This window comes from Rhipicephalus microplus, chromosome 9, assembly GCF_043290135.1.
Source record: "Rhipicephalus microplus isolate Deutch F79 chromosome 9, USDA_Rmic, whole genome shotgun sequence".
Taxonomy (NCBI): Eukaryota; Metazoa; Arthropoda; class Arachnida; order Ixodida; family Ixodidae; genus Rhipicephalus; species Rhipicephalus microplus.
This window is the reverse complement of record NC_134708.1, coordinates 45,862,744-45,887,688: the sequence shown is the minus strand read 5'-3', so window position 1 is coordinate 45,887,688 and position 24,945 is coordinate 45,862,744. Positions and strand designations below refer to the sequence as shown.

The window sequence follows — 24,945 nt, the reverse complement described above, 5'->3', positions numbered from 1 at the left end:
CCTCAAAACCGTAGAGAACTACCCCGGGTATTGTCATAGATCCTTTCCTTGGCAATTTCCTACTTAAACGTTTGATAGATCTCTAGTGCGGACTTCTTAATCATGCCGATTCTCGACATATCGGTCTCAGCTTCCTTCACCTTCTTAACCGATAATTCTTTTTATTTTGGCCCCCTGGTGTGTTCTAAGTATTTACCCGCCAATTTCCTGGTTCGCTTCCTCCATTTTGTATCGACATTCTTCATGTACAAGTAGCTGAAAATCTTCCTAGCCCAACGCTCCACCCCCTTTTCTATCAATCGCTTCTCGAATTCTATCTTGCTGCTAGCTTCCCTGCCCTCGAATCATGTCCATCCCTTATCACCTCGTACTCCATGATTTGGTGTATTCCCTTGAGCTCCTAAAGCATGCCTACCTATGCCACGTTGCTTAAATTCTAATCTTGCTTGAACTTCTGATCTCATGCACAAGACCGCATTGCCGAACGTCAGACCAGGAACCATGACCCCTTTCCATATTCCTCTCACAACATCATACCTATTGAAATTCCACAGTGCTCTATTTTTCATGACTGCTGCATTCCTGTTACCTTTAGTCGTTACATATATTTTGTGTTCCCTCAGGTACTCGGTCCCATTGCTTATCCATACACCCAGATATTTGTATTTATCTGTTATCTCTAGCGTGACCTCCTGTATTCTAAGCTCACTACCTTCGTTGTCTTTGAAAATCATGACTGCTGATTTTTCCTTACTGAATCTGTAATCTAACATATCTCCCTCATTACCGCAGATGTCCATCAATTTCTGCAAATGTTCCTTGTTGTCGACCATTAGCACTATATCATCTGCGTACATCAATGCTGGTAGTGCCCGTTCAACGAGTTTTCTTTGACGAAAGAGAGGTTGAAGCCCAGTCCACTTCCCTCTAATTTGTCCTCTATTCCTTGTACGTACATTATGAATAACAAGGGAGACAGAGGGCACCCCTGCCTAAGCCCCCGTTTTACCTCTGTGGGCTTGGATACCTGTTTTCCCCACTTTATAACTACCTTGTTACTTTTATAGATATCCTTTAAAAGATTAGTGACTCCATATTCCACACCTAGTGTGTCCAGTATTCCCCACAAGGCCTATTGAAGCACGCTATCCAAAAATGCTAGCCACAGGGGCCTGTGTTTCTTTTCTGCTATTTCGATGCACTGTGTCAGTGAGAACAGATTGTCTTCCAACCTACTTTAAGAAGCGCCCTCAAATGAGCTCACTTTGAGATAGCCAGTAGCAACAAAGCAAATGGAGGAACAAAAAAAAATACGTGTTGCGCTATGTGCTACTTCCTGTCCGAAGAAATGCACCGCCTTGATCTTACACAGTCAGGCTGTAATCGCTATAATCAGAGCTGTGATCCAGCTGCGAACAGTTTACCGTGAGATGTGAATGGCGATAGCGACGTGCAATCAAGCAAAAGGAATCCCTGCAAAATTAGCACACATGCATGTTGGCACCCGAAGTGTACCCTCGCCAATCTGCATAACGCGGTCTCTGGCAATGGAAAAGAGGCAAAGCGGTTGCTTCCAGCAAGATTATTTGCGGGCGCTCCTTTCTTTTGCGGGTGTGAACGATGTTAAGTGTTAGTTTTTTATATTTTGCACACATTATTTATTCACAGAAAAAAATTAACATGCAATTTATATGTTGTTGGAAATAGCAGTCAGATGTCATTTCAACATGTGCACATTTGCCTCATTGACATATTTATAATTAGGAAAGTACCATCTTCAGTAACAAATGTAATTAGACTAAGTAGTTATGAATAAATAACTAAAAAAATTGTAGCAGCTACTTCAGTGTACTGGAAACGATATGCACTAGGTTTGCTTCTTGTAATGCCGTTTCCCCTTTTTGAAAATCCTGCTACTTAATAATAACTGGGATGCCTTGTGGACACACACACAAACACACACACACACACACACAGGTATAAAGTCAGCGATGCGGTTCACCAAGACCACTTTGATTCTGCTTATGGAGAAGCTAAAGTTTTTTGGTGCAGCAAATCAGCCTTTTGGAGCAGTTCCCTGTAACCCATTTCCAAAGGAAAATTTCAAAGACACACAGAGCTGTTGTAGTATTATCATATTTAACTAAATAAATACATGCATACATAATTAAATATTTATTTCTACACAATATCTGAAATGGTGCACCAAATTTCCTGGAAACAGTTCTAAATTTTTATACATCTTCTACCAAAGGTGTGTGCTCAAAGCTTCGTGGAGATGGGGGGAGGGGTGCGCAATGTCTGCCACATATTTTGACTTGAAGACTGCTAAGTTACTCAGCGTTCCAAGACGAGAGGGGGGTTTCCCTTTTTTTTACTCCCATTCCTCAGGTGCTATTTCACCCTCGCCAATTATTTCTTAAAGCACGTGGACAATGTCAGCCCGGAGGGTTAAGCGGATGTGTTTTTGTGCATGTCAACTAGACATGGTGTCATGTCCGCTCTAAGAAACAAATCAAATGAAACCGGATGATCGCACCCAATAGTCATGCGAGACATGGCCAGACAGGCCTGCATCTACATGGCAAGACAATCAATTCATGGCCGAAATTTCTTGTATGTCCACCAATCGAAAGCATGTGAACATGCGAGGTCAACAAACCGCTGGCGTAACAAACTGTGCATAAAAGACGGGAAATTTGTAGCTCAATTGCTTTACAAAGCTTCTAAAGTTTTTTCTGCGCAGAAAAAACCTCCTGAATGTTCACCTTGCTGGCTGCTGAGATACACAATGAACGAAAGAAAGGGAAAGGCTCGTCTTTCATTGTTAGGCTCGACATTAATTACAACAAGAAAGCACTAATTATATAAATGTGAAGAGACCGAAGCGAATGAAACGATAGCTCACCACTGGCAGGAACTGAGCCTGCAGCCTTCCAATGATACGCTTGTACCTCCAACACCAGAGTTACTCCGGTGGCGATTCTGCCATCCACATTATCGAGTATCTATGTGGATTTTAAAACTAAGAGTGTTGGTCAGCGGTGTTAGTAGTTATGACATGTGAAATGCTTTTTTTGTGTGTGCTAGCTTAACGACATATCAGACCTTTTTATGAGCTGGCAGCTGATCAATAATCCCAGCACACATATTTGTATAGTTCGATTCGACTTCTCCTCACACTTCATCACATCATGGAGAAGCCTGCTTTACGTACAAGTTACAGACATCTCCAGCAACAGTAGAATCATGATCAAAAATCACAGAAACATGTTCACCATGTTGCAAGTGTCTCGAAATCATTTCGAAAACATTATCTTTTCAAACTGAATGAGGTGGTATCATGAAGAACAAAACAAAAGAAACTTGCCTTTTTCAACATTTTATTGCAATCTTGTATTGCCATTGTGAGCATTATCTATTGGTCTTTATTAAAGTGCCGTGAAAAAAAAAAAACAGAAAAGACTAGCCATCAAAAATTTTATTCCCACCCTCATTTTTACTTGAGTGTTTATCTTTCCAAGCACACATTGTCTATGAAGACTCACTTGGTGCACATTGTATGAATATCATAGAAAAGCATTACTTTTTTGTGCAGGCTCAGATGTATTTCCAGGATCCCTTAGCACAGTACCAACAGAGCCACTCTTGACCATATCCTATGGAAATGTCGAGCATTAATCAGAAGTTCTGAAGTCGCGGCTTCCAATGAAGACCTTCGGGCGCGTTGGCGGACTGCGATGCTCAGTACGGGCCTAGACAATCAACTCTGGGCGATCCAGCAGGCCAAGGAAGCTGCCCGGTGGCACGGTCTCTCCGTTAACCCCTAGGTGGGAGCCCAGCCCAGCGATCTCCTGCAAATTAGTAAGGTGTGCACAAAAAAAGACGTACTGCAGTGGACACAGGGAAAGAGATGCTCCCCTGTGAGGGTGCAAGAGTGGTTTATAAGACCACACGGCTGATTGATTGCATCGGGACACAGGTGGCACTCAAAGGGACGCACGCCTGGTAGGAAATAAAGCTGGGATTTCACATGTCTTGTACTTGCTAACATATGTGCACTGATGGAAGGAATGCAGCTCCCCTTGTACGAACATGAATGACCGATGCTGCTCTAATGATGCCAAGAATGGGGAACCAACAAAGACAAAGAAATAGAGAGGCATGTAAACCACTTGTTGTGCTCTATGCACAAAATCAGACTCCACAAAAACCAAGCATTCAGGAACTGCTGCAAAGTTAACTTAAGTAAAAACTAATCTCTGTGTATCCTCATGTTAGTGCAGCGACGTAGAGCATTGTGCAGTGAGCAGAGCATCGATAAAACGTCTTACACGAATTCCCATTGCTCTCTACATCAATGCTATGCTTACATGCAAAAGCCTGCTGCCAGTACACAAAGGCCTGACTAAGATGCGATTCAGACAGACAATACATAATTAACCACAATTACCTTCATTAGTGACAACAAATTAGGCACCTGACTATTAGGCTAATTATCACACTTCCGCTGCACATAAGTTCCCAATCGGTGATGCACATAGCAAGCATCGTGTGACACTTGAATACATGAAGTTATGAAAGAAAATGTGATTGAAAGAATTTGAAAAGAAAACTGGAATACAGAAGAGAGAAAAACATTTCCAAGGCTTCTATGAGCATCACAAATTGTGATGGTTAAAAATGCGGGTCCGCTTTTGTGTATATTTAGTTCTCTATTGTGAATCACTACAAAAAAAAAGTTCGACATGCTTGAAAAATGGCAAATATTGCACCAGTACACAAAGGCTGCGATGGGGTACGTACAACAATGTCTTTAACACTAGACTCCAGTAATATACTCGAGAACATTATTCATAAATTGCAAGACATTTTCAAATATTTTATTTTTTTGTCCATCTCAACATTGTTTTTTTGTAGACAAGGCACCTGCAAAGTAACAAGTAGAACAAGAACAAATGAAAACTGTAACTACATGAAATTTACTTCAGCATCAGGCAATGCACACCGATTCTTGCATTTTTGTGAAGTGCACAAAAACCTTTGAGTAAACTGAAATGCCATACAGATGTGTTTACAATTCAATGACCCAGTACGAGTCTCACGCAAGTTTCCATCTATCTGTAGATGAATTCTGTAATTAATACACTCTTCAATAAGATATTTACTGAGCCAGGTGGGACAATCTTGGAGGTAGTGCAACATAGGTGATGTGAAGAAATGATCAATAGGTTAGGAGATGTATGGGTATCACAAGTGGTAGCTAAGGCATGAGGAAAACAAAATGACAACTGAGGTGAAAGAATTATTAAACAAGGTGCTGTACAAAGGAAACACGAACACGAAAGCGAACGAACAAGTGAGCTTTGCGCAGCATCTTGTTCAATACCGCAACAGTACCTTGATTAGCATCATAATAGCATAGCCTTTCACAAATGCTATCCTGAGCTAATTGTAAAGTGTTTACAGTATCAATACAAAACAGTACCGCAAAAGAATTACTTGATATTTGAACCATGAACTATATGATACAAAATGAGTCAAAAGAACACAGTACGAAAGAAACTACAATATATATAGAAAAGAATTCAAGAGAATCATCAAGGGTGAGTATAGCAACACCTAAACGATCCATCCTAGTTTGTTATGCTTTCCTCCAGAGCCGATAGTCACAATATCGTGATCAAGTGAAACTACACAATATTTTAGTCAATTTACATTGCATGATTTCTAGATGGTGCATTTTTTCTCAATTTCTTTTCAAAGAATTAATGAGAATGTGGTGTTTATTAGCATACCAGTAGTGTATGCCAGCAGTTTCGAGTGAAACAAAGGCCAAAACAAAGTGTGAAAATTGCTGTGCCTGCAAAAAGGCCAAAGCTCTGGACACAGCACAATACAATTCACGGGGGAGGGGGGGCCTTTAGCAAGACATACTAAACAAACAGAAGGCTGCATATCCAGAGCTCTGTTTAGACAGAATATTCTGAGGAAACATGTCAGCGGGAAAACCCAAAATGCAAATGAGTGTTTCGATGGTATGCTTTGGCAGCGTGTTTATAAATATGTGCATGCTATCCGGGGAATGTTTTTTGTCTGTAGGATCGTATATGTCAGTTTAGCAGTGGAAATAGTGGCATGATGGATATCTTGAGCCAGACTGTGAGCTGTCAATATCCTGGCTACTGCAGCACAGTAGCTTATGTCAGCATGAACTAAACTCACTTGAAGAAGGACAGCTGCCAGTCAATGGCTGACAAAAAACAAGATAAAAAAAAACTAGGAGCTTAGAAAAAAACTAGAAACAGTCAACTCACAAAAGCTAAGAAAGCACCCAGTTATGAGTCTGGCTGCTTTTAGCATCCCGCAACCTTCCAATGGTGCATAAAGCAGGTTTGGAAAATAAATTCTTGTTTCTCCCAAAACTTCATTTTTAGTAGTTTTTCATTCTGTAAAACAATCATGACTTTCAAGTGATTCAATAATTTTAAACAGAACTACCCATGCTTCTTTCTCGAACAGTAATATATGTAATCCCAGAGGTCCCAGGATCGAGTCCTGGCTGCGGTAAATGCATTTTCGATGGAGGCGAAAATGCTGTAGGCCCGAGTGCTCAGATTTGCGCTCACGTTAAAAAAACCCAGGTGGTCGAAATTTCCGGAGCCCTCCCCTACAGCGTCTCTCATATTCATATGGTGTTTTTGGGACGTTACACCTCACATATCAATCAATCTCAATCTATGTAATGAACAAGGATAATTAAAAATCACCAATTAACTTTTGATGTTATAAGGTTTCAATTGAAAGACAGTTGTATGAAAATAAAAAAAATTGTTTTTTGGCTACATTATGCTTAATATCGACGACAGCGCAAAGATTCTAGTTCACTGCACAGTCTTGACCCTGTAATATCCAAGAACAGTTACGTCTTCAGAGAAATTGCGAGAAAACGCTGACTGATTTTACTTTCCTTGTACAGTTGACTTTGAGAAAAATATGAATTAAGTTTTGTTTGAGGCGTAAGTTAATTAGTAATAAATGTTAATAATTATATTACTATCATACATTACAGAGAAGAAGAAGAAGCCAAAGTGTGCGAAAGCTTCCACGATAGCTCCTGCCTTATTCAACGTTTTCGCGACACTACTTTGCGATTTCAATGTTATAATGAGCAACGACTTCCAGGAGACACAAGGACTCTGCCGACACGATTTGGGCACAGTGAGTGCTTGTTTCTTGCATTTTATTGCGCCTCCTTCATTGTTGCACGCCCGCCGACAGCTAGCGAGTGCCTTTTTCACTCTATCGTGGCCCGCGTTCGCTCGCGCGTCCTGTAGCTGCACTGTCTCACTGAGCAATGGAGTACCAAGTGACAGGTGAAGACATTGATCCGAAGGAAATCACACCAGACCAAGGCTCGTAGACTGCCTCGTGTCGCCGAGCGCTAGCCCAAAATGAAGGCTCCAAACGTGCGCCGTCATATAGCGCTTCGAAACGCAATGAGCAGAAACCCCGCAACAGAAAAAATGTGAAGAACAAAATTATTCGAGCAAGCCGAATGCCTCAACTACCAAAGGACATCATCCGCATCATCATTAGACCCAGAGGGGGTCTTAACATTGCTAGGGTTTGCCAAACGACAATCGCTGAAGCCATTTCGACTTCGGCAGGTATCAGCCCATTGGAACAGCAAGCAGACACGCTCTGCCCCAATATTAAACAGAATATGTTAGTGGCAAGCACTTCGAAGAGAGAAAATGCTAATCACTACGTGCACGTTAAAGAAATCCGCATCGCTAACAAGACCTATGAAGTTAGTGCCTACGAAGCAACACCACATTCTACATGCAAAGGCATCATTGGAGAGATTCCCGTGCAAGATGGTTCGGCGGATATTGGTGTGAAGATTGTCAACGACCTCAATTCACTAGCCCTGGCTGCCAAGCGCATCGGAATTACCACCGCAGTGATCCTGGCCTTCGATGGACATCGTGTGCCCAATTTCGTGCGATACGGATCGGTGCTACTTCAATGTACACTATACTGTAGACAGATAGATATTTGCTACGTCTGCAGTCCGCTCGGCCATCTAGCTCCAGGGTTCGAGCGTCTCGAACCCTGGAGACGTAATCTGCCAAGGCTGCAGTGTGCCGAACCCCGAAAAGGAACTCCGCTGTACACCAACATGCAAGCTTTGCGGATTAGCCCACCTGACTGCCGACATGAAATGTAAAAAACGCTACCACATTCCATACGTGGTACGACGACGATGAGGGAAGCGAGCACACTCGACGCGACACAACAACCGTCATGAAGCAACGAACGAGTTCAATGCAACCGCTGACGACGACTAAGCCTCGAAGCTTTCTACAGATGGCCGATCCGACAGGAGCCAGTCCCGGTCCTTATACTGTACTCGTCCCAAGAACCACTCCATGCGTGCATCTAGGTCCCGGAGCCACCCTCGCACCCATTCCCACAGCGCGCGAATTGGGACCCCAACCAGATCTATACCGCGGGGCTACTCCAGGTCCCGTTCCAGTTCCCATCCAGGTTCCCAACCCGGGTCCTGCTCCGGATCCCACTCCGGTTCCGGGCCTCACGCCGGTTGTAGGCCTCACCCCAGTCACACCGGGGTCTCCCGTCAACGATTGCCGAGCCCATCAGCACCACCATCGCCAGGCAACACCAACAAGAATAAGCGGGGAACTCTCACTCAAGCGGGGAAAAGGAAACACTACATCACAGGTAGGGTCAGGTTCACTCTCATAGCATGATACACCATATCTGAGATATCTATTTTAAAGCACGAAAACGCGGCGATGAGAGAAACAATACGCAAACTCACGGTCGCAATTGCCGAACTGAAAAATGAAACACATGCGCTGCTACGCCCACCACCGACCAACGATGACATTGTAATCACCCCGTCGCAGCCACAACCCGTAAGCGCCGGTAATGACAACCGTGAGAGCGCACCCAAGAAAAGCGCGGTCGTCCTTGATCAGCCAGCTTTAAAGGCTTGGTTAAATGACATCAGGAGCACACTATCCGCGATAAAGGAAAGCCTTCGCTTTCTTGGCAAAAGCATGGCTCTCGTGCAGTCTACCCTTGCGGCCCATGGTAATCGGTTGGGCCAAGTGGAGCAATACCTGAATCACTTTGTCGCACCTGTTGTTGCTGCGGGTAAGCCGTTGTCGCAACGTACAGCCGTGCTCAGTCCACCACTTCACGCGGCCCTTATGCACCCACCGGGTGCTCAGGCCGACTCCTACATGCTTCAAGATGGCCAGGCCAAATGACGAGTTGCGAATCTGGCAATGGAACTGCAGAAGCTTCGCCCACAAGAAAGCCTTCCTGTAGCAATACCTCCGTAGCCACGAAGCCAAACCTCACATCATGCTGTTACAAAAGACTGTAGTACTAACCGCCAGGTTTTCCGGATACCAGTGGTTGCCCCGTCCCTCGAGAGGACGTGGTATCGCCACCCTGGTTGCTAACAAGATTACCTGCACAGTGCACAGCCTCAATGTGCCCGAAATTGAACACGTTATGATCGAAATTCTCCCTGGAAGCATATCACAACAAAGTGTGTGCATTCTCAATGTATAAAGTAGTCCCAGCCATTATAAACTAAGGTTCACACGCTTGTTCCAGAAAGTTGTTCGTCTTGTGGGTCCAAACCCGCTAGTGATTGCGGGTGATTTTAACGCCATGCATAGCGCCTGGGCTACACGTATGACACATCCAAAGGTAACGAGCTTTGGAAAAGTGCAAATAACGTGGACCTTATTCTCATTACGGACAAGCACATCCCACTTGCACCAGTATGTCAACGCAAAGAGACACTACGCCGGATCTTTGCTTCGTCAAGAATATCACGGACGCCCGCTGATCCAACTTCGCGGTAGATCTCGGTAGTGACCACTTCATATTGGCCGTACACCTCCCCACAGTCAGCAGGAAGATCAAGTCGTACACGTGGGTCGACTGGGGCCTCCTTCATAAGACCCACAAAGAATGACCTCCTCCCGATACCACACCAAGCCTCGAGACCTGGACGGCCTAGTTCAAAGCTGCCATCAAGAAGGCAACCTAAACTATCAGTACGGACTTTCTAACAGAACAAATGGACAGTCGTCTTGCCTATCTACTCGAGGCCAAACAGTCTCCACTGGCCAGCTGGAAGGGCCAGTCGAGACTGTCCCTTCCAGCGGGCCAGTGGAGACTGTATTTCAATCGAGGTTACGCAAACGCATATCTCAATTGAACAAGACCATGATGGATCACTGCCGTATCTTTTCAGAACAGCAGTGGGACGAAGTTTGTAACTTGATTGATGGTCAGGTTCGAGTAGGAAAACGTGAAAATTACTCACTCCTCAATTAAACGAACACCCGCATGAATCAGCGTCATTCAATCGTGATGGTACTTGATGATGATGTGTGGTGCTTTGTGGCGCAAGGGCCAATTGATGGCCAAGGAGCGCCATTTAGATGAGTAGAGATGAAACAATGATATGTTGCGTGGCTGTATAGGGGCCTTAAAATTCTTCGCGATAATGCGGGTAAAAACATAAGTATTAAGATCATGACAGTGACGTGATATGCATATTAAAAGGGGTGACAAAGATTTTGATAATAAAAACATGTAAAAATATTTGGCACTAGCACACGTGCCTCATCAGCGCCCTTGTGTCCAAGGGCTGCGAGGCAAGTGCTTTTAAATGTAGTCACTGCAGCAGCAACCTCTCTTGAGAGGTCACGCTACACAATGCCTGGGTATATTACATAGTAAAAATTGACATCTCTTAAAAAAGCTAACAATGATTTATGGGTGAAAAGTGGTTCCCTACCGACAAACATTGCCGGGTGTAATGGTATATGTTGTCGGTAGGGTAATGGAAAGTGTTGTCTTCTTAGAGTGTCTAACTGTTTACATTGGATTAAAACGTGAAGAACTGTCAATGCCTCACCACAATTGTCACACAGTGGTGGATCACCACCAGACAAAAGATGTGTGTGTGTCGTGTATGTGTGTCCTATCCTGAGTCTTGTTAGTGTTACCTCTGTTAGACGAGATTTTGATACTGGTGGCCAATGGCCAAGGTGTGGCTTGATAACGTGTAGTTTGTTTTGTGTGTGTTTATCCCACTTGCTCTGCCAGTAGTCCCTGAGGCTTTGTTTGAGAGACGGCTTCAGATCAAGGACCGGGATTGATATGGGTGTAGGGGCAGTGTTTTTGTGGACGGATGCAGCGAGCTGATCCGCCCTCACGTTGCCTTGGATCTCACGGTGCCCTGGCACCCAGCACACTACAACATGTTGGTTGAGTGTGTAGAGTGTGCAAAAAATGGAGTAAAGTGAGACAAAAACAGGGTTTTTTTGTTTTTTAAGACTGTGCAGAGCCGTTACCACACTGAGGGAGTCTGTATAAATTACTGCTTTTTGTATTTGTAATTGTTTGATGTGTTTAGCTGCCAGAAGTATTGCGTAAGCTTCCGCTGTGAAGATACTTGTGCCTGGATGTAGAGGGCCAGCATCCGAAAAGGAAGGGCCAACAGCAGCGTAGGACACAGAGGAGTTGGTCTTAGAGGCATCTGTAAAGAACTCAGGACATGTGTATTTGTGTTGAAGTTCCAGGAAATATGTTCGGATATGGGCAATAGGCGCATGTTTTGTAACTTCTAGAAAAAACACATCGCAGTCTATAGTCTGCCATTGCCACGGTGGCGGGTATGCTACAGGAGCCATTAAACTGTGTTCAAGTGAGACTCCAGTTTCTTCAGCTAGACTCTTCAGGCGAACTGAGAAGGGCTGCCTCATCGAAGGCCTGTTTTGAAACAGAATTGAGCTCGACAAATCATTAATGGTACAGTATGAGGGGTGCTTCTTGTCTGCTTTTACCTTAAGGAAATAAACGAAGGACATGTAAGTTCTCTGCAGATGAAGCGACCACTCATTTGACTCAACATAAAGGCTTTCTACGGGGCTGGTGCGAAAAGCACCCGTAGAAAGGCGGATGCCCAAATGGTGCACGGGGTCTAGCATCTTCAAGGCACTTTGAGTAGCAGACTGATAGACAACGGCCCCATAATCTAAGCGGGTGCGAATGAGGCTTCTATACAGGTTCATGAGGCATTGCCTGTCACTACCCCACGTAGTACGTGACAACACTTTTATAACACTCATGGCTTTTAAACATTTTGTTTTTAAATACTTGATGTGTGGTACGAATGTCAACTTGTTGTCCAAGATTAAGACTAAAAATTTATGCTCCGCATTGACAGACAGACGTTGACCGTTCAGTTCAATGTCAGGTTCTGAGTGCACGCCTCTCTTTCGAGAGAACAAGACACACGTGCTTTTTTCTGGGTTCAGCCAGAATCCGTTTTCCTCTGCCCATTTGGAGAGCTTGTTTAAACCTAACTGAACCTGCCGCTCACACATTGCTAGGTTGCATGACTTAAAGCCAAGCTGGACGTCATCGACATATGTGGAATAGAACATGTTGCGGGGGATGGACAGGTGCAAGGAATTCATTTTAATAATAAAAAGTGTACAACTAAGTACACCACCTTGCGGTACTCCCGTTTCTTGCACAAATGTTTGGAAGAGAGTACTGCCCACACGGACGCGGCATTTCCGATTGGACAAGTAACTCTCGATTACGGAAAGCATTCTACCGCGCACACCCAGGTGAGACAAGTCTCTTTAATATCCCAAAACGCCATGTTGTGCCGTAAGCCTTCTCGATATCGAGAAACACTGAGAGGAAGTATTGTTTGTGGACAAAAGCGTCTCGGATCTGTGCCTCGATACGCACCAAATGGTCGGTGGTGGATCTACCCTCTCGAAACCCACACTGGAACTGGTCGAGCAGATTGTGTGTTTCAAGGAAATGTAAAAGTCGGCGGTTTATCATTTTATCAAAAAGTTTACAAAGGCAGCTGGTTAGTGCAATAGGCCTATAACTTGAAACTGAGGAAGGGCCCTTGCCCTGTTTCAAAATAGGGATAAGAATAGCCTCTTTCCAGAAAGCAGGAATGGTGCCAGAAAGCCAGATAGCATTGTATAGAGAGAGTAAAGTTTTTCGCGTTTTAGACGGCAGGTTTTTCAACATTTCATACGTGACACGGTCGTAGCCTGGTGCAGAATTACTGCTAGAGTTTAGTGATGTTTGTAGCTCAGCTAAGTTGAAAGGTTGGTTGTATGCCTCGTGTTTTGTGCACTTATATTCTAGTTTCTGTTTTTCTATCCTTGCTTTATATCTTTGGAAAATTTCAGTATAGTGTGCCGAGCTAGACACTTGCTCATAGCGTGCACCGAGGAAGTTTGCCTGATCTTCCAGGCTGTCACCCTGTGTGTTTACGAGTGGGAGTGATTGTACTTGTTTTCCTGCTACCCTACGAACCATGTCCCAGACTTTAGCCTCTTGTGTATATGAATTTATCCCTGATAAAAACTTGTGCCAGCTTTCTCTTCTGGCCTGCCGACGCGTTTTCCTGCCTCGAGATTTTATTTTCTTAAAGCTCTCAAGGTTTTCCGCTGTCGGCGAGTTGCGCAGCGACCTCCATGCCCTGTTCTGTTTCTTTAGCGCATTCTGACACTCAGTGTTCCACCACGGGACGTGTCGTTTGCCGGGCAGTCCAGATGTTTGTGGAATGCACTTGGCTGCTGCGTCAGTAAGAAAAGCCGTGAAGTACTGCACAGCTTCATCTATGCCTAATCCGCATATGTCGGTCCAACTTAGGCGTGTAATCTTTTGAAACTGTTCCCAGTCGGCTTTGTTCACCAGCCATTTGGGAACATGTGGAGGACATTCATATGTTATTGGTGTTCTCAAAACTAAAGGAAAATGGTCACTTCCGTATGGATTATTTATGACTTTCCACTGAAGTAATGGTACAAGTGAAGGAGATGCGATACTGAGATCTATGGAGGAGTAAGTATTGTTTGCAAGGTTATAATATGTCGCCTCTTTTCTATTCAACAGACAAGCACCTGATGAAAAGAGGAACTGTTAAATGAGACAACCTCGTGCATCACATCGACAGTCACCCCATAAACCGCTGTGCGCATTCAGGTCCCCTAGAACCAAATAAGGTTCTGGTAACTCATCTATTAAAGACTGGAAATCATGTTTTTCCAGGCGGTGTTGCGGCGGTATGTATAGAGAGCAGATGGTGACGAGCTTATTCAATAGAACTGCTCGAACAGCCACTGCCTCTAGAGATGTTAGTAGTGGTAGATGACTGCATGCTTCTCCTCGATTATTTATAATGACTACACCACCAGATGACGCCACAGCATCATCTCTGTCCTTTCGGAAGACAACATATTGACGCAAAAAATTTGTATTCTTGGATTTTAAGTGTGTTTCCTGTACACACAGCACTTTTGGAGAATGTTAGTGTAGAAGTTCTTGGACATCGTCGAGGTTTCGAAGTAGTCCTCTGACGTTCCATTGTATAATTTGTGTCTCCATTATGAGAGTAAAGAAGTGCTGTGTGTACGAAATGAGTGTGGCTGGTGTCTAAAGAGAGAAGTGACTTATCCTACAAAGCCTTTAGAAGGCCCTGTAATTACCGTTTTGTCTTTTTTAGAGCGGTCGAGGGAACCCCGCCGCTCCTTTGGCGCAGTCTGCGCCGGTGCAGTTGATGTGTCCATCGCCTCAAGAGAGACGACAGACAATGTTGTTTTAGTTGTAGGCTTCGTCGTGACTGACGGAGCCTTAAACCCCACCGGGCTGGAGGTCGAGGGGACCTCTTTAGTTTGTGTGGTGCCCTGGCTGCTGCCAAAGTTCACAGGGGCCTTCGGTGGGGCTGTATTCAAGGAGGGTGGGGCAGCCGAGGCTGCACCCCCCATGGGGGCTTGTGGCGTTTGCCTCGGCACGCTGGGCGTGGTCCAAGGCATTGCCGAAAACCGAAGTGGTGCTGACCCCCCTCGCACCACTTCGGCATACCATGTGTTCCCAGCAAAATGCGGGGAAACGCGCTGCCGCGCTTCACGGAAGCTTATGTTCAATTTAAACTTTGTATTAATGATTTCTTTTTTCCATTTTCCAGGCCACGCATGACCTGGAATATGCAGGGTGGTCACCCTCACAGTTTGCGCAGTGCACTTGTAGCTGACAGTCATCGTCAGCGGTATGACCTTTGGTGCCGCATTTCGCGCAGGTAATCTGTCTTCGGCAGCTCTGGGAGCCGTGCCCGAACCTCTGACACTTAAATCAGCGCCGCGGGTAGGGTATGTATGGTCTAACTGGCAGTTTAAGATATCCTGTTGCTAATTCAGTGGGGAGGGTGCTAGATGCGAAAGTTAGTATGATGTGCTTCGTTGGATTTCTTTATTTTCTCTTCTTATTTTGATACGCTGCACCTGAATGACGTTTTCCTCTTTCCAGCCTGTTTGAAGTTTATCATCAGAGAGGTCCATCAGGTCTCCATCTGATACAACACTCTTCACTGTGTTCATGGTTCGATGCGGTGTGATTGTGATAGGCTGATCCCCAAGTGCTGTGAGTTTATGTAGTCTTTGGTACTGTGCGTTGTCTTTTATTTCAAGTAACAGGTCACCACTGGCGGTCTTTCTGGCCTTGTAGCCTGCGCCCAGCGTTTCTATGAGGCATTTGGACACAAGGAAAGGTGAAATACTTCTAGCTTTCTTTTCTGTACTTTCACAGTGGATAATGTGGTACTTGGGGAAGTTATCTTTTTTGTTTAAAGCAAATTCAAAAATTGCATCGGTGCGCCACCTCTTGGAGGGGCGATTAGTTGTAAGAGGGCTAGGGGTTCCCATAAATTTGATAGCTTATTCGGCGGCCATGCCAGCCACCCACCACCGAGCCCAACAAGGGGACGCTGCGAGACGCGAAGGAGGCGCAGGCGCCAGCCGTACATGGCCGCTATAACCTAATATATCTACCCAAGGTTGGATATTTACACTAGGTTAACCCTTGCCGCCAGGAAAAATTGGAAGTGAAATGAAGTGAGGAGAATATAGGAAAGATGTAAAGTGAGAACAAAAGATGAAGATGTAGGGAGAAAGAGATAGGAAAAGGCGACTGCCGATTTCCCCTGGGTGGGTCAGCCCAGGGGTGCCGTCTACGTGAAGCCGGGACCAAAGGGGTGTGTTGCCTCTGCTGAGGGGCCTTAAAGGTCCAATCACCCAGCGTCAGCTCAACCCCCAGGATCCCTTTTCCCCCGGACACGGCAAAGCCACGCACGGCTAGGCGTGGGAGGGAGCCAAAACTCCCCCGTTAGCTCAAGTCCGTGGTGTCGCTACACACCAAACGCCTACTTGCGCAGGCGCGTGATGGTACTTCATCAAGCTAAACGGACAGTATCACCGGAGGATGTTGTTAAGAACATCGTGGAGAAATATCTCCCGCTTCTCACGGGCCTTGTGACCCCTCACCCGATTACTCTGGTAGCAACAACACCAACTTAGATGCCGACTTTTCTACCAAAGATGTGTGCCGAGCTCTCCATGAGCTCAATGGCCGGTCAGCCCCTGGCCCCGATGACATCATCAACAAGCTCCCACGCAACCTGAACAATCCTTGTATCACTTACCTCACCGACACTATCAACGAAATATGGAAAAAGGGTGAGATACTCGATCCCTAAAAACTAGCTTAGACGGTCCTCCTCCCCAAACCTGGAAAGGCGCCGAGCCCAGATCACCTACGCCCCATCTCACATCGTGCGTGGGCAAGGTGGCTGAGCACGTCGCCCTCAACAGGGTTGGTCGATACCTCGAAGATAACGACTGCCTTCCGCACCACATGATTGGTTTCCTATCGGAATTATCCAACCAGGATGCCATGTTACTCCTAAAGCACCAAATTCTAGATGGAGAAAACAATCGAGACACTCAATGTGGCCAGGAAGTGGCAATGTGGCCAGGAAGGCCATTAGAGTTTGCTGCCATGTACAATAAGAAAAATATCTACATAGGTTTCACAAAATACTATTAAGATTTGCAACTATTTTCTTTTTTTTTTTTTTTTTAAACTCCTGGACATGTATGGGTATGATAACATGTTTAATAAAGGCAAGGACATACTGCGGCACCATTTGCCGGAATCTTCCTGAGATGTATAAAACAACATTATGCAGCGGTAGCGACTGTGCAAAGTGTTCGACAACTCCAAGAATTCAGGCTGTTCAGCCATGGCTTTTTTTTTGCTTTGCGACGGTTGTTTGCACTGTATAAGCTGCAAAACAATTTGAAGTATTTGCCAACAAATATTTTTAACGTGTCGTAATGGCCACGTCATGGATTTTCGACGGAACGCATGCGCATGGCAGCATGGATGCCCAACGTTAAAAGGGACTTTGGTAAAAGGTGAGTTTTGAAATTATTCTAGTAATGTGTAAATTGAAGCACCCCCACATTTTCTGCACGTTTACGTTTACTGAGGCGAGCGCGATAGCGTGCACTTCTCTCTTGCTTTTGCGCCAAAAGAGCATGGCCGGCAGGTAATGTTTCAATTTGTGTGGACTGCTCGGCACGATTCACGGCGACACCTCGCCCTTATTTTAAGAACGGCATCGAGTGGTCAAAAGTGAACGATGCTTTGACACTGGTTTTATCAAGCTCACGTTACATTTTATAAGCTGCTCCATGAAATCTTTTGTTGCAATAACATTACTGTTCACAACAACCGCGGTTTGCGCAGCCTGCTATTTTCACCAGATTTATTGCCGGACGATTATACTTAACAATCATATTTCAGTAAACGGAACTTCACCCGTATATATTTTTGTCTCCTTAATACTCACTTTCACTACCATGCTTCTCTGTGCGGCGTGTATTTACTAATGTGATATGATGCAAGAACGTTGCGATAACTGCACGCTTAACTTGCTTGACAATTATTTACAATTATCGTATCTTATTTTCAGTGACTTTGCTGGCCCCTGGTATCAAACAATTCGTGTACCAGCAGCTCACCACATCTAGGCTGCTAACAAAGAGAAGCCCTAATACGCAATGCAAAACAACTGCACCAGGACAAAATCATTCTTGCGGCCCCTTGCTACAGAGAGCTGGAAAAAGCTTATCGGCCTGGTGTGAATCAGAAAAACAAATTACTAAGTGTACGTTCCCGGAAATTCCAACGTCATACTTACAGAAGATTTTAGCCTCAACAAAGCACACAAAATCTTTTTCGCAAAAGTGCGTGCTACACACGCAATAATGAATGCAGGATTGTTATGCCATTCTCGGTTCTATGGAACATGCGTCTCGCTGCTTCTATGTTTTGGGGATGCAGAGAAACTCACACCAGGGTAAGAAGTAGAGACTGCACCATGAGTTCGTGTAACTACATAAGGGCCGAACAGAATGGTTGCTGCAATCTCACGCTTCGGGAATCATTCTTTCCTGCCTAGTGCGAATAAAGGTAATAAACTCCTATGCGTTACAGATTCGTGAAGTATACGCACGTACAAACCGAACATTTCTAAACACCAATTTGGAACACAAAACCTTTGCGGACGACGAAAAAAAAAGAAAAGAGAAGTGGTCGCTCAGTGAGCTACACACTTGAGGATGAACGCCGATTCATTTCACCAATTTCAGTTTTATCAATCAAGTATATCACTGCCGCGACATTTTAAAAGGGCTAAATCATGTTAGGCTCACTCGAATGCATCCGAGACAGCGGTATTGAGTGGTCAACAAACATGTAGGTTAAAAAAAATGGCAGCATATCCACAGAGTGAATGATGGAGAGTGGGGCGAAGCATCCGTCCGTTTATTCGTTTTTGCTTCCGTCCGTCCATGCGTGCATCTATGTGGCCGCCCGTGCGTCCATCTGCCCATCCGTGCGTGTGTCTGTTCGTGCATCCACACGTCCATCTGTGCGTCCGTCCCTGCGTTCGTCCATGCATCCGCTCTTGCGTCCATCCGTCCGTGCAGCCATCCGTGCGTCCGTCCATGCATCTGTCTGTGTGTCCGTTCGTCCACCTATTTACACTCCAAGTACTACCATCCCACATCTTTTCATCATGTATTCCTCATATAGAAGCACCGTCATCCAGCGGACATACCAAAGACTGAACGAGAGGAGGCACACACACACTTTCTTACAGCTTGCGCTTCGTGTATACTTCCCACCTTTAACCACCTCGAGTTCATGGTATATACTAGTGCACGGTATTCATGGCACTGCGGCCCGACGCTCGCTAAACCTTTTTAAAACCAAGGAGGTTACACCCAGCGAGTATAACGTAGCAACCCTTTCTTGTCAGATAATGCTCAATGTACATGCCAATGGCTGCAAAGGGGTAATGAGAGACAGGAGAATTTGGCTTTTAGTTAACACGCACGCTGCTATTTTTTTATTGTTCAACAACGCACAGCAGAAATCTCCCACCGGCACAACCTTTGAGGTCAAAATTTAAGACTGGTTACACACTACAACTACTACTATTGCTACGAGGGACAAAGGGGTGCCAATTTAAGGAGCTTCGCCCCTAAAAATTAGCTGTCTCGGGGTTGAAAGCGAGTGTGCTGCACTAACGACAGCACAAATGAGTCACGTGATGTCGTTTACTATGTCACAGCAACAGCAGCACCAGCCTCTGCAGCGGCTGCCCTTGCTACTAATACCTTTCATTATGATATGACCATGTGAGTGATATACATTTAAGTGTTCCCACGTATGAATGATTGTTTCAAATATATAAATGGAAATCTTTACTCCCAGATTCCTACTAAAAAAATCTGTACTAGTATTTGCATATGTTCTTTGTTATTTGCTTAATTGCATTTATTGTAGCTTCTTCCGGACAAAACCTAGAATTAGCTTGCAGTATGTCTAAAATAAATAAAAACATAAAGATACCTAAACATCCTTGTTCTCGGACTGGTTCAAGCTACGAGACATTCAAATGATTCCCAAAACAAATTTGGGAGAAGGCTCAGAAATAAAGTGCCTTATAATTCATTACATGTAGTTTCTCATTATTAAGCAGTATTCTGACATCAAGAGAAACAAATCAAGGGGGAAAAAAGCAATAGCACCACCACCATAGCTGAATATGCAGATTATGAGACACGCAATTAAAAAAATTATGGTCTCTAATCCTTTTTCCTCGCACTTTCCACGAGGCACAAAGTTCGAAACCAAGTGCATGTGGCCGCTCACCAGTTTTTCTCATGAGGGAATTGTTACCTATAAAAAGTGCACGATAGTGTGGATACTTGGTTCTCAAGAACGTGGCCTCTTTGCACTTTCTTCAACCCCTCGTTTTTCGTCCCATGTATGCATGCCGTTATTACTTGCCAAACTAAGATAACTTCCAAACCCCAAACTCAAACTACTCTTTCTCTGTGTCTTCTAATCAACAAGCTCTCTTCAGCCTGATGTGCCTCCCCCATTACAGAAGGCAGTAAACCACTCACTTTTTACAGCTTCCTGTTTTTATGACGACAGGACATGTGGCCCACGAGGTGCTGTTTCCGTGAAAAGGATGCATTGCAGAGGTCACAGGAAAAGGGACGCTCTCCTGTGTGGGTGCGCACGTGGCACTTGAGGTTTGTTCTGCGTGAAAAAGACGCACCGCAGTGATCACAGGAAAAAGGCCGCTCTCCTGTGTGGGTGCGCATATGGTTCAGGAGGACCGTTTTTGTTGAGAAAGATGCATTGCAGTGGTGACAGGAGAAAGGGCGCTCGCCTTTGTGGGTGCGCACGTGGTACTTGAGGCTCGATTTACATGAATAAGATGCATTGCAGTGGTGACAGGAAAAAGGACGCTCTCCTGTGTGGGTGCGCATATGGTTCAGGAGGGCCCTTTTGGTTGAGAAAGATGCACTGCATTGGTCACAGGAAAAGGGACGCTCTCCTGTGTGTGTACGAATGTGGCCTTTAAGGTGACTGCCTTGAACGAATGCAGCTGGACACAAGTGGCACTCGAAGGGCCGCTCGCCGGTGTGTTTGCGAAGGTGTCTTCGCATGTGTCCACTCTTCTTGCTAACATAGGTGCACTGTCGGCAGGAGTACAGTCCACCTTCTACGGACATGAGTGAATGGTCTTGCTCATGGGATGCTGCACAAGAGATCATGCAAAAAGAACAGAAAGGGCATTGAAAACCATGTTACCTACATTGTCTGCAAGTGGACTACAGCACCAGGTAATGAAAAAATGTTGCTGCACTTGTAAATACAGTACATGATTACCTTTGCCTATTTCAACCATATGTTAGTGTAGAAGTAGCGGTGGAATGACAACACGTTTTACTACATTTCCCACCTATCTGTAAGCGAATTCTCGACCTAATACATGCAAAAACCTGCAAATGCACATGGACCTGATTTAGATAGGATTCCAATACTATGCCTAAACCACCAAATGTCTTAATTGTATCCAAAACGTTAGGCATTTATTGCACTTGTTTTGGCACATAGCTGTATAGCAACAGAACCCGTACCCTATTTAGACACATGAAGCATAAAAAACAAAATATGAGTGAAGGAGGTAAGTATAAAAGAAACTGGAAACTATGATAGAAGGAGAAAAACTGTTAGCAAGGAACTGAATGACATCACGATTTTCAACTATTGACATATTTATGTGATTTGCATAAAAAATTGGTTTTCGATGTGTACTAGTACTGTTCCTACACTTCCCATTAAGGTCTCCGTCCTGCTCAAGTGAAAGCTTAATTTACCACAAAATACAAAGTGAGCTATTCGCTGTATATTATTTCACACATTTACATGACCACACACAATTCTCACAACATATCCCACTTTTTCATAATTGTTAACAAATCCCACTCCATTTTAACAATAACCATACATCGATTCATGCTTAGAAGGCCATCTTTTAATGCCAAATTGATCAACTGCCAAGGATATATGACGAAAAATTGCACTGAAGTCGACACACTATATGTGCTTTCGGCATTACCTGCGACAAAAGGTAAAGAAATGAATTATCAAAGTGAGAATTTACTTACTTCAAGGAGTTTCTAATGATTTTCATTGAGAGGGTATTACATAAGGGTGTGAGAAAAAATATATACAATGTACTAGATGCAAAGCAACCATAAATATTTGCAAAAAAAACAACACTTACTTAAGCATAATCAAAAAGGCAACACAATAACAGAACACTTTGGAAGTATTAAAATAATATTTAAAAATGTAATGTAATACAATAGAATAACATAATAATAGAGCACAAAATAAAAGTGAAATGGGTCATTCAGAAGACACCAGAATACTGAATTTGGTTATTTTTTATCATTGAATTTTAAAACATTGCTTTCTATTGGAAGACTCCAAGGCAGCTGGTTCCATTCAATGATGGTTTTTGGAATGAACGAATCAGCGAAGGGTGAAAGTACGGCAGGAAATGAGTTTGCAATAGTGAGAGGACAATCACGGCATAGAAACATGGCTAAGCGTTACTGAAAGAAGTCATCATGAAGCAATGGATGATGATAGTATGTATGCAAAAGAGATAAGTGAGCAAGTTTACAGGGATGAGAAAGGTTATCAACACCAGGACGAGCTTTTAAGGCAGTGACACAGTGAAACAAGAGTAGTCAGAGAAAATGAAGTGAGGAGCAGGTATCTGCAGAGATATTATGTTATCGATTATATACACTCAAACGTCGATATAACGAACCCAGATTTAATAAAAAATTGGTTATAACAAAGTAAATAAAAACAGTCATGAAATAGGTAGTGTTAGAAATGAACTTTTATAATAAAGTCTTTATTATAACAAACTTAGTTTCATGTAAGATGCAACTATGAAATAACAAGGTTTGAGTGTATGCTGGTTCTAGGTCCCATATGGCAGACACCTACTCAATTTTAGAGCACGTTAAAGTAACACACGTAAGTTTTTACGCATGTGCAGGCACTGCAAGGCAGGGTTTTGCAGCTGCAAAAAGTTCCAGCAAAAGTCAGATCGGAGGTGAAGGTCCAGATACCTTTATAACGTGGCTGACATTGTAAGAGTGTAATTAGATGTATATGTGGTAGGGAAGTGGCAAGAATTTCGAGTGAAGGAGAGGAGTTTAGCCTTGCAGCGATTTGGCCTCATAGGCCATGATGAACACCATGAATTGATGTATTCAAGGTCAAATTATAGGTATTGCTAGTCCTCTTCATCACATCTGATGGTACGATACAGAAAGATGTCATCAGCAAACAATCTAATGAAAATTGTGCGACATTTGGTAGCAAAAGAGAATGAAGAAACATTAAAGCCAACATAAGTGGTTATTACTCAGCGTGTGGCACTGTGAAAGGAGTAAATCAAGTTTGTCAATATTGCTTCAATACTTTGTTGAGACCTATACAGAGATATACACAAAGGTTTTACAGAGGAAAGGCATAATGAAGCAACACCAGACTGCTACTATATTACTATTATTTACATATTGCAGTGAAATATCAAGGTGCCAACAGAAAGTATTAGGAATTGCAGTTACTTATTCACGAAACTGTTACCAATAGCACATATAGGTAGGTAAAGATGTGTGTTAGTAAACACCTGGACTTGTGCTTTGTCAGGCAGGCACAACTTCTTTACACTAAAGCTTACACACATGTGCACACATCAATGAAATTATTACAGGCTTCCAAACTTCAATTGAATTACAGAGCAGAAACTGAATAGTCATTTTCACTTATTTCAATGCAAACGGTCCTTAGTAGCAGTCCACAGACATGGCCACATCACTGTCACATTCTCATGTTCATAATGCATTAAGCTCCAGCAAATGTGTAAAATGGCAAATGATTTCCAAGAAGATGCAGGTGCAATACATTGCTGTCAATATTCAAAGCATGAAACTTCTTTGCTTCTTTACAGAGGGGATGAACACATCTGCAAAAGCACACAGAACACTGTTAAAGTCACCACGAACAACACAGTATGCTAAAACATACTTTCACTAATGGCATGAACTGGGCCTGGTCGTTGGGAATATTTTAATTACCATTACTACCATACCTGCACAAATATTCTTTCAGTAATTCATAAGGTGAAACGATTTATAGTTCTGAAAAAAAAAAAAAAAAGCTCTACGCATAGGCCAGCTCAACTCTCAGCACTTGAAATTGTGAAAGAAATATTGAATTTAAAAACACTTCAGGCAGTGTGATGCAGATGCATAAAGGATATGAATGCCCAGTGAACCAAACCAGTGTGCCAAGTATTCATTATCCCATTTAGCACACCATATGTGGGTGGACTATAATAAAAGAAGCAGCAGTGCCTAAATAATACTGGGCACGTGAACCATAGATGCCATGAAACTGAAAGGGTGCGCCGGGTATATGTTTTTCAAGACGATTCATAGGTCTTTTTTTTTTTAGTTTCCATCAATAATGAAGTGGTGCATTATGAAGAGAACACACCTGTGATACTTCAACCAGTGCGTAAAGACAATTCTATGCACTACAATTTCTTACATATTGCTGTCCCTCTTTCCCATCTATCGTATCAACAAACGACCAGACAATTCAACGGTGACACTTCACGGCGGGCTGGCGAGTCATCACTACACAGCCAGGAATCCACATAAGTAGTTCGACGCAAAGGATCATTTAATCTACCAGAGGTCATTATATAATCCGGTTTGACTGTACCACCAAAATACAAGCAATTGTGGAGCTTCATCTTTATTTGAATGTCTCATACTGTCTCCCACCTGCAATGAAGACTGGAATAGAGCTTTCTCAGATCATAGTGTGGCTACTACTGCACAAGCATCTGTTTGCTCATTCTGGTCCTAGGGGACAGTACTGCACCCTAGGATGATCACACCTTTACTGAACAGTGTAATATTTAAAAAAAATGCAATTGTAATTGCAATTGGCGTTAAGCCAGTGGAATCAGTAAGGATAAATGCTATCATAAATGGCGCTGAGAAGCAGCTGAGGAATAAAGCATCACGAGTTCTCTTTCTT

At 43.7% G+C, this 24,945-nt stretch overlaps 1 protein-coding gene and 1 long non-coding RNA gene across 2 annotated transcripts in view; one reads left to right on the top strand and one right to left on the bottom strand.

The window, feature by feature from the left end:
* The window catches only part of LOC142771717 (uncharacterized), a 38,162-nt gene extending 34,119 nt beyond the window's left edge, over nt 1-4,043 (top strand). The window contains exon 2 of the long non-coding RNA XR_012886099.1: nt 3,599-4,043. This is a non-coding gene — a long non-coding RNA (uncharacterized LOC142771717). The remainder of the gene's footprint in view (nt 1-3,598) is intronic.
* On the bottom strand, nt 3,367-24,618 carry LOC142771713 (uncharacterized). Its single transcript, XM_075873535.1, has 2 exons — nt 20,418-24,618; nt 3,367-3,854 (listed from the first exon to the last, which is right to left on the bottom strand). The coding sequence occupies exon 1, from the start codon at nt 21,075-21,077 to the stop codon at nt 20,421-20,423; it is 657 nt and encodes a 218-aa protein (XP_075729650.1). The 5' UTR covers nt 21,078-24,618; the 3' UTR covers nt 3,367-3,854; nt 20,418-20,420.
* Nucleotides 24,619-24,945: the final 327 nt, after the last annotated feature.

What these genes read in the sequence shown, in the direction of transcription:
- LOC142771713 (XM_075873535.1), bottom strand. Translation starts at nt 21,077, where the DNA reads ATGATCTCTTGTGCAGCATCCCATGAGCAAGACCATTCACTCATGTCC.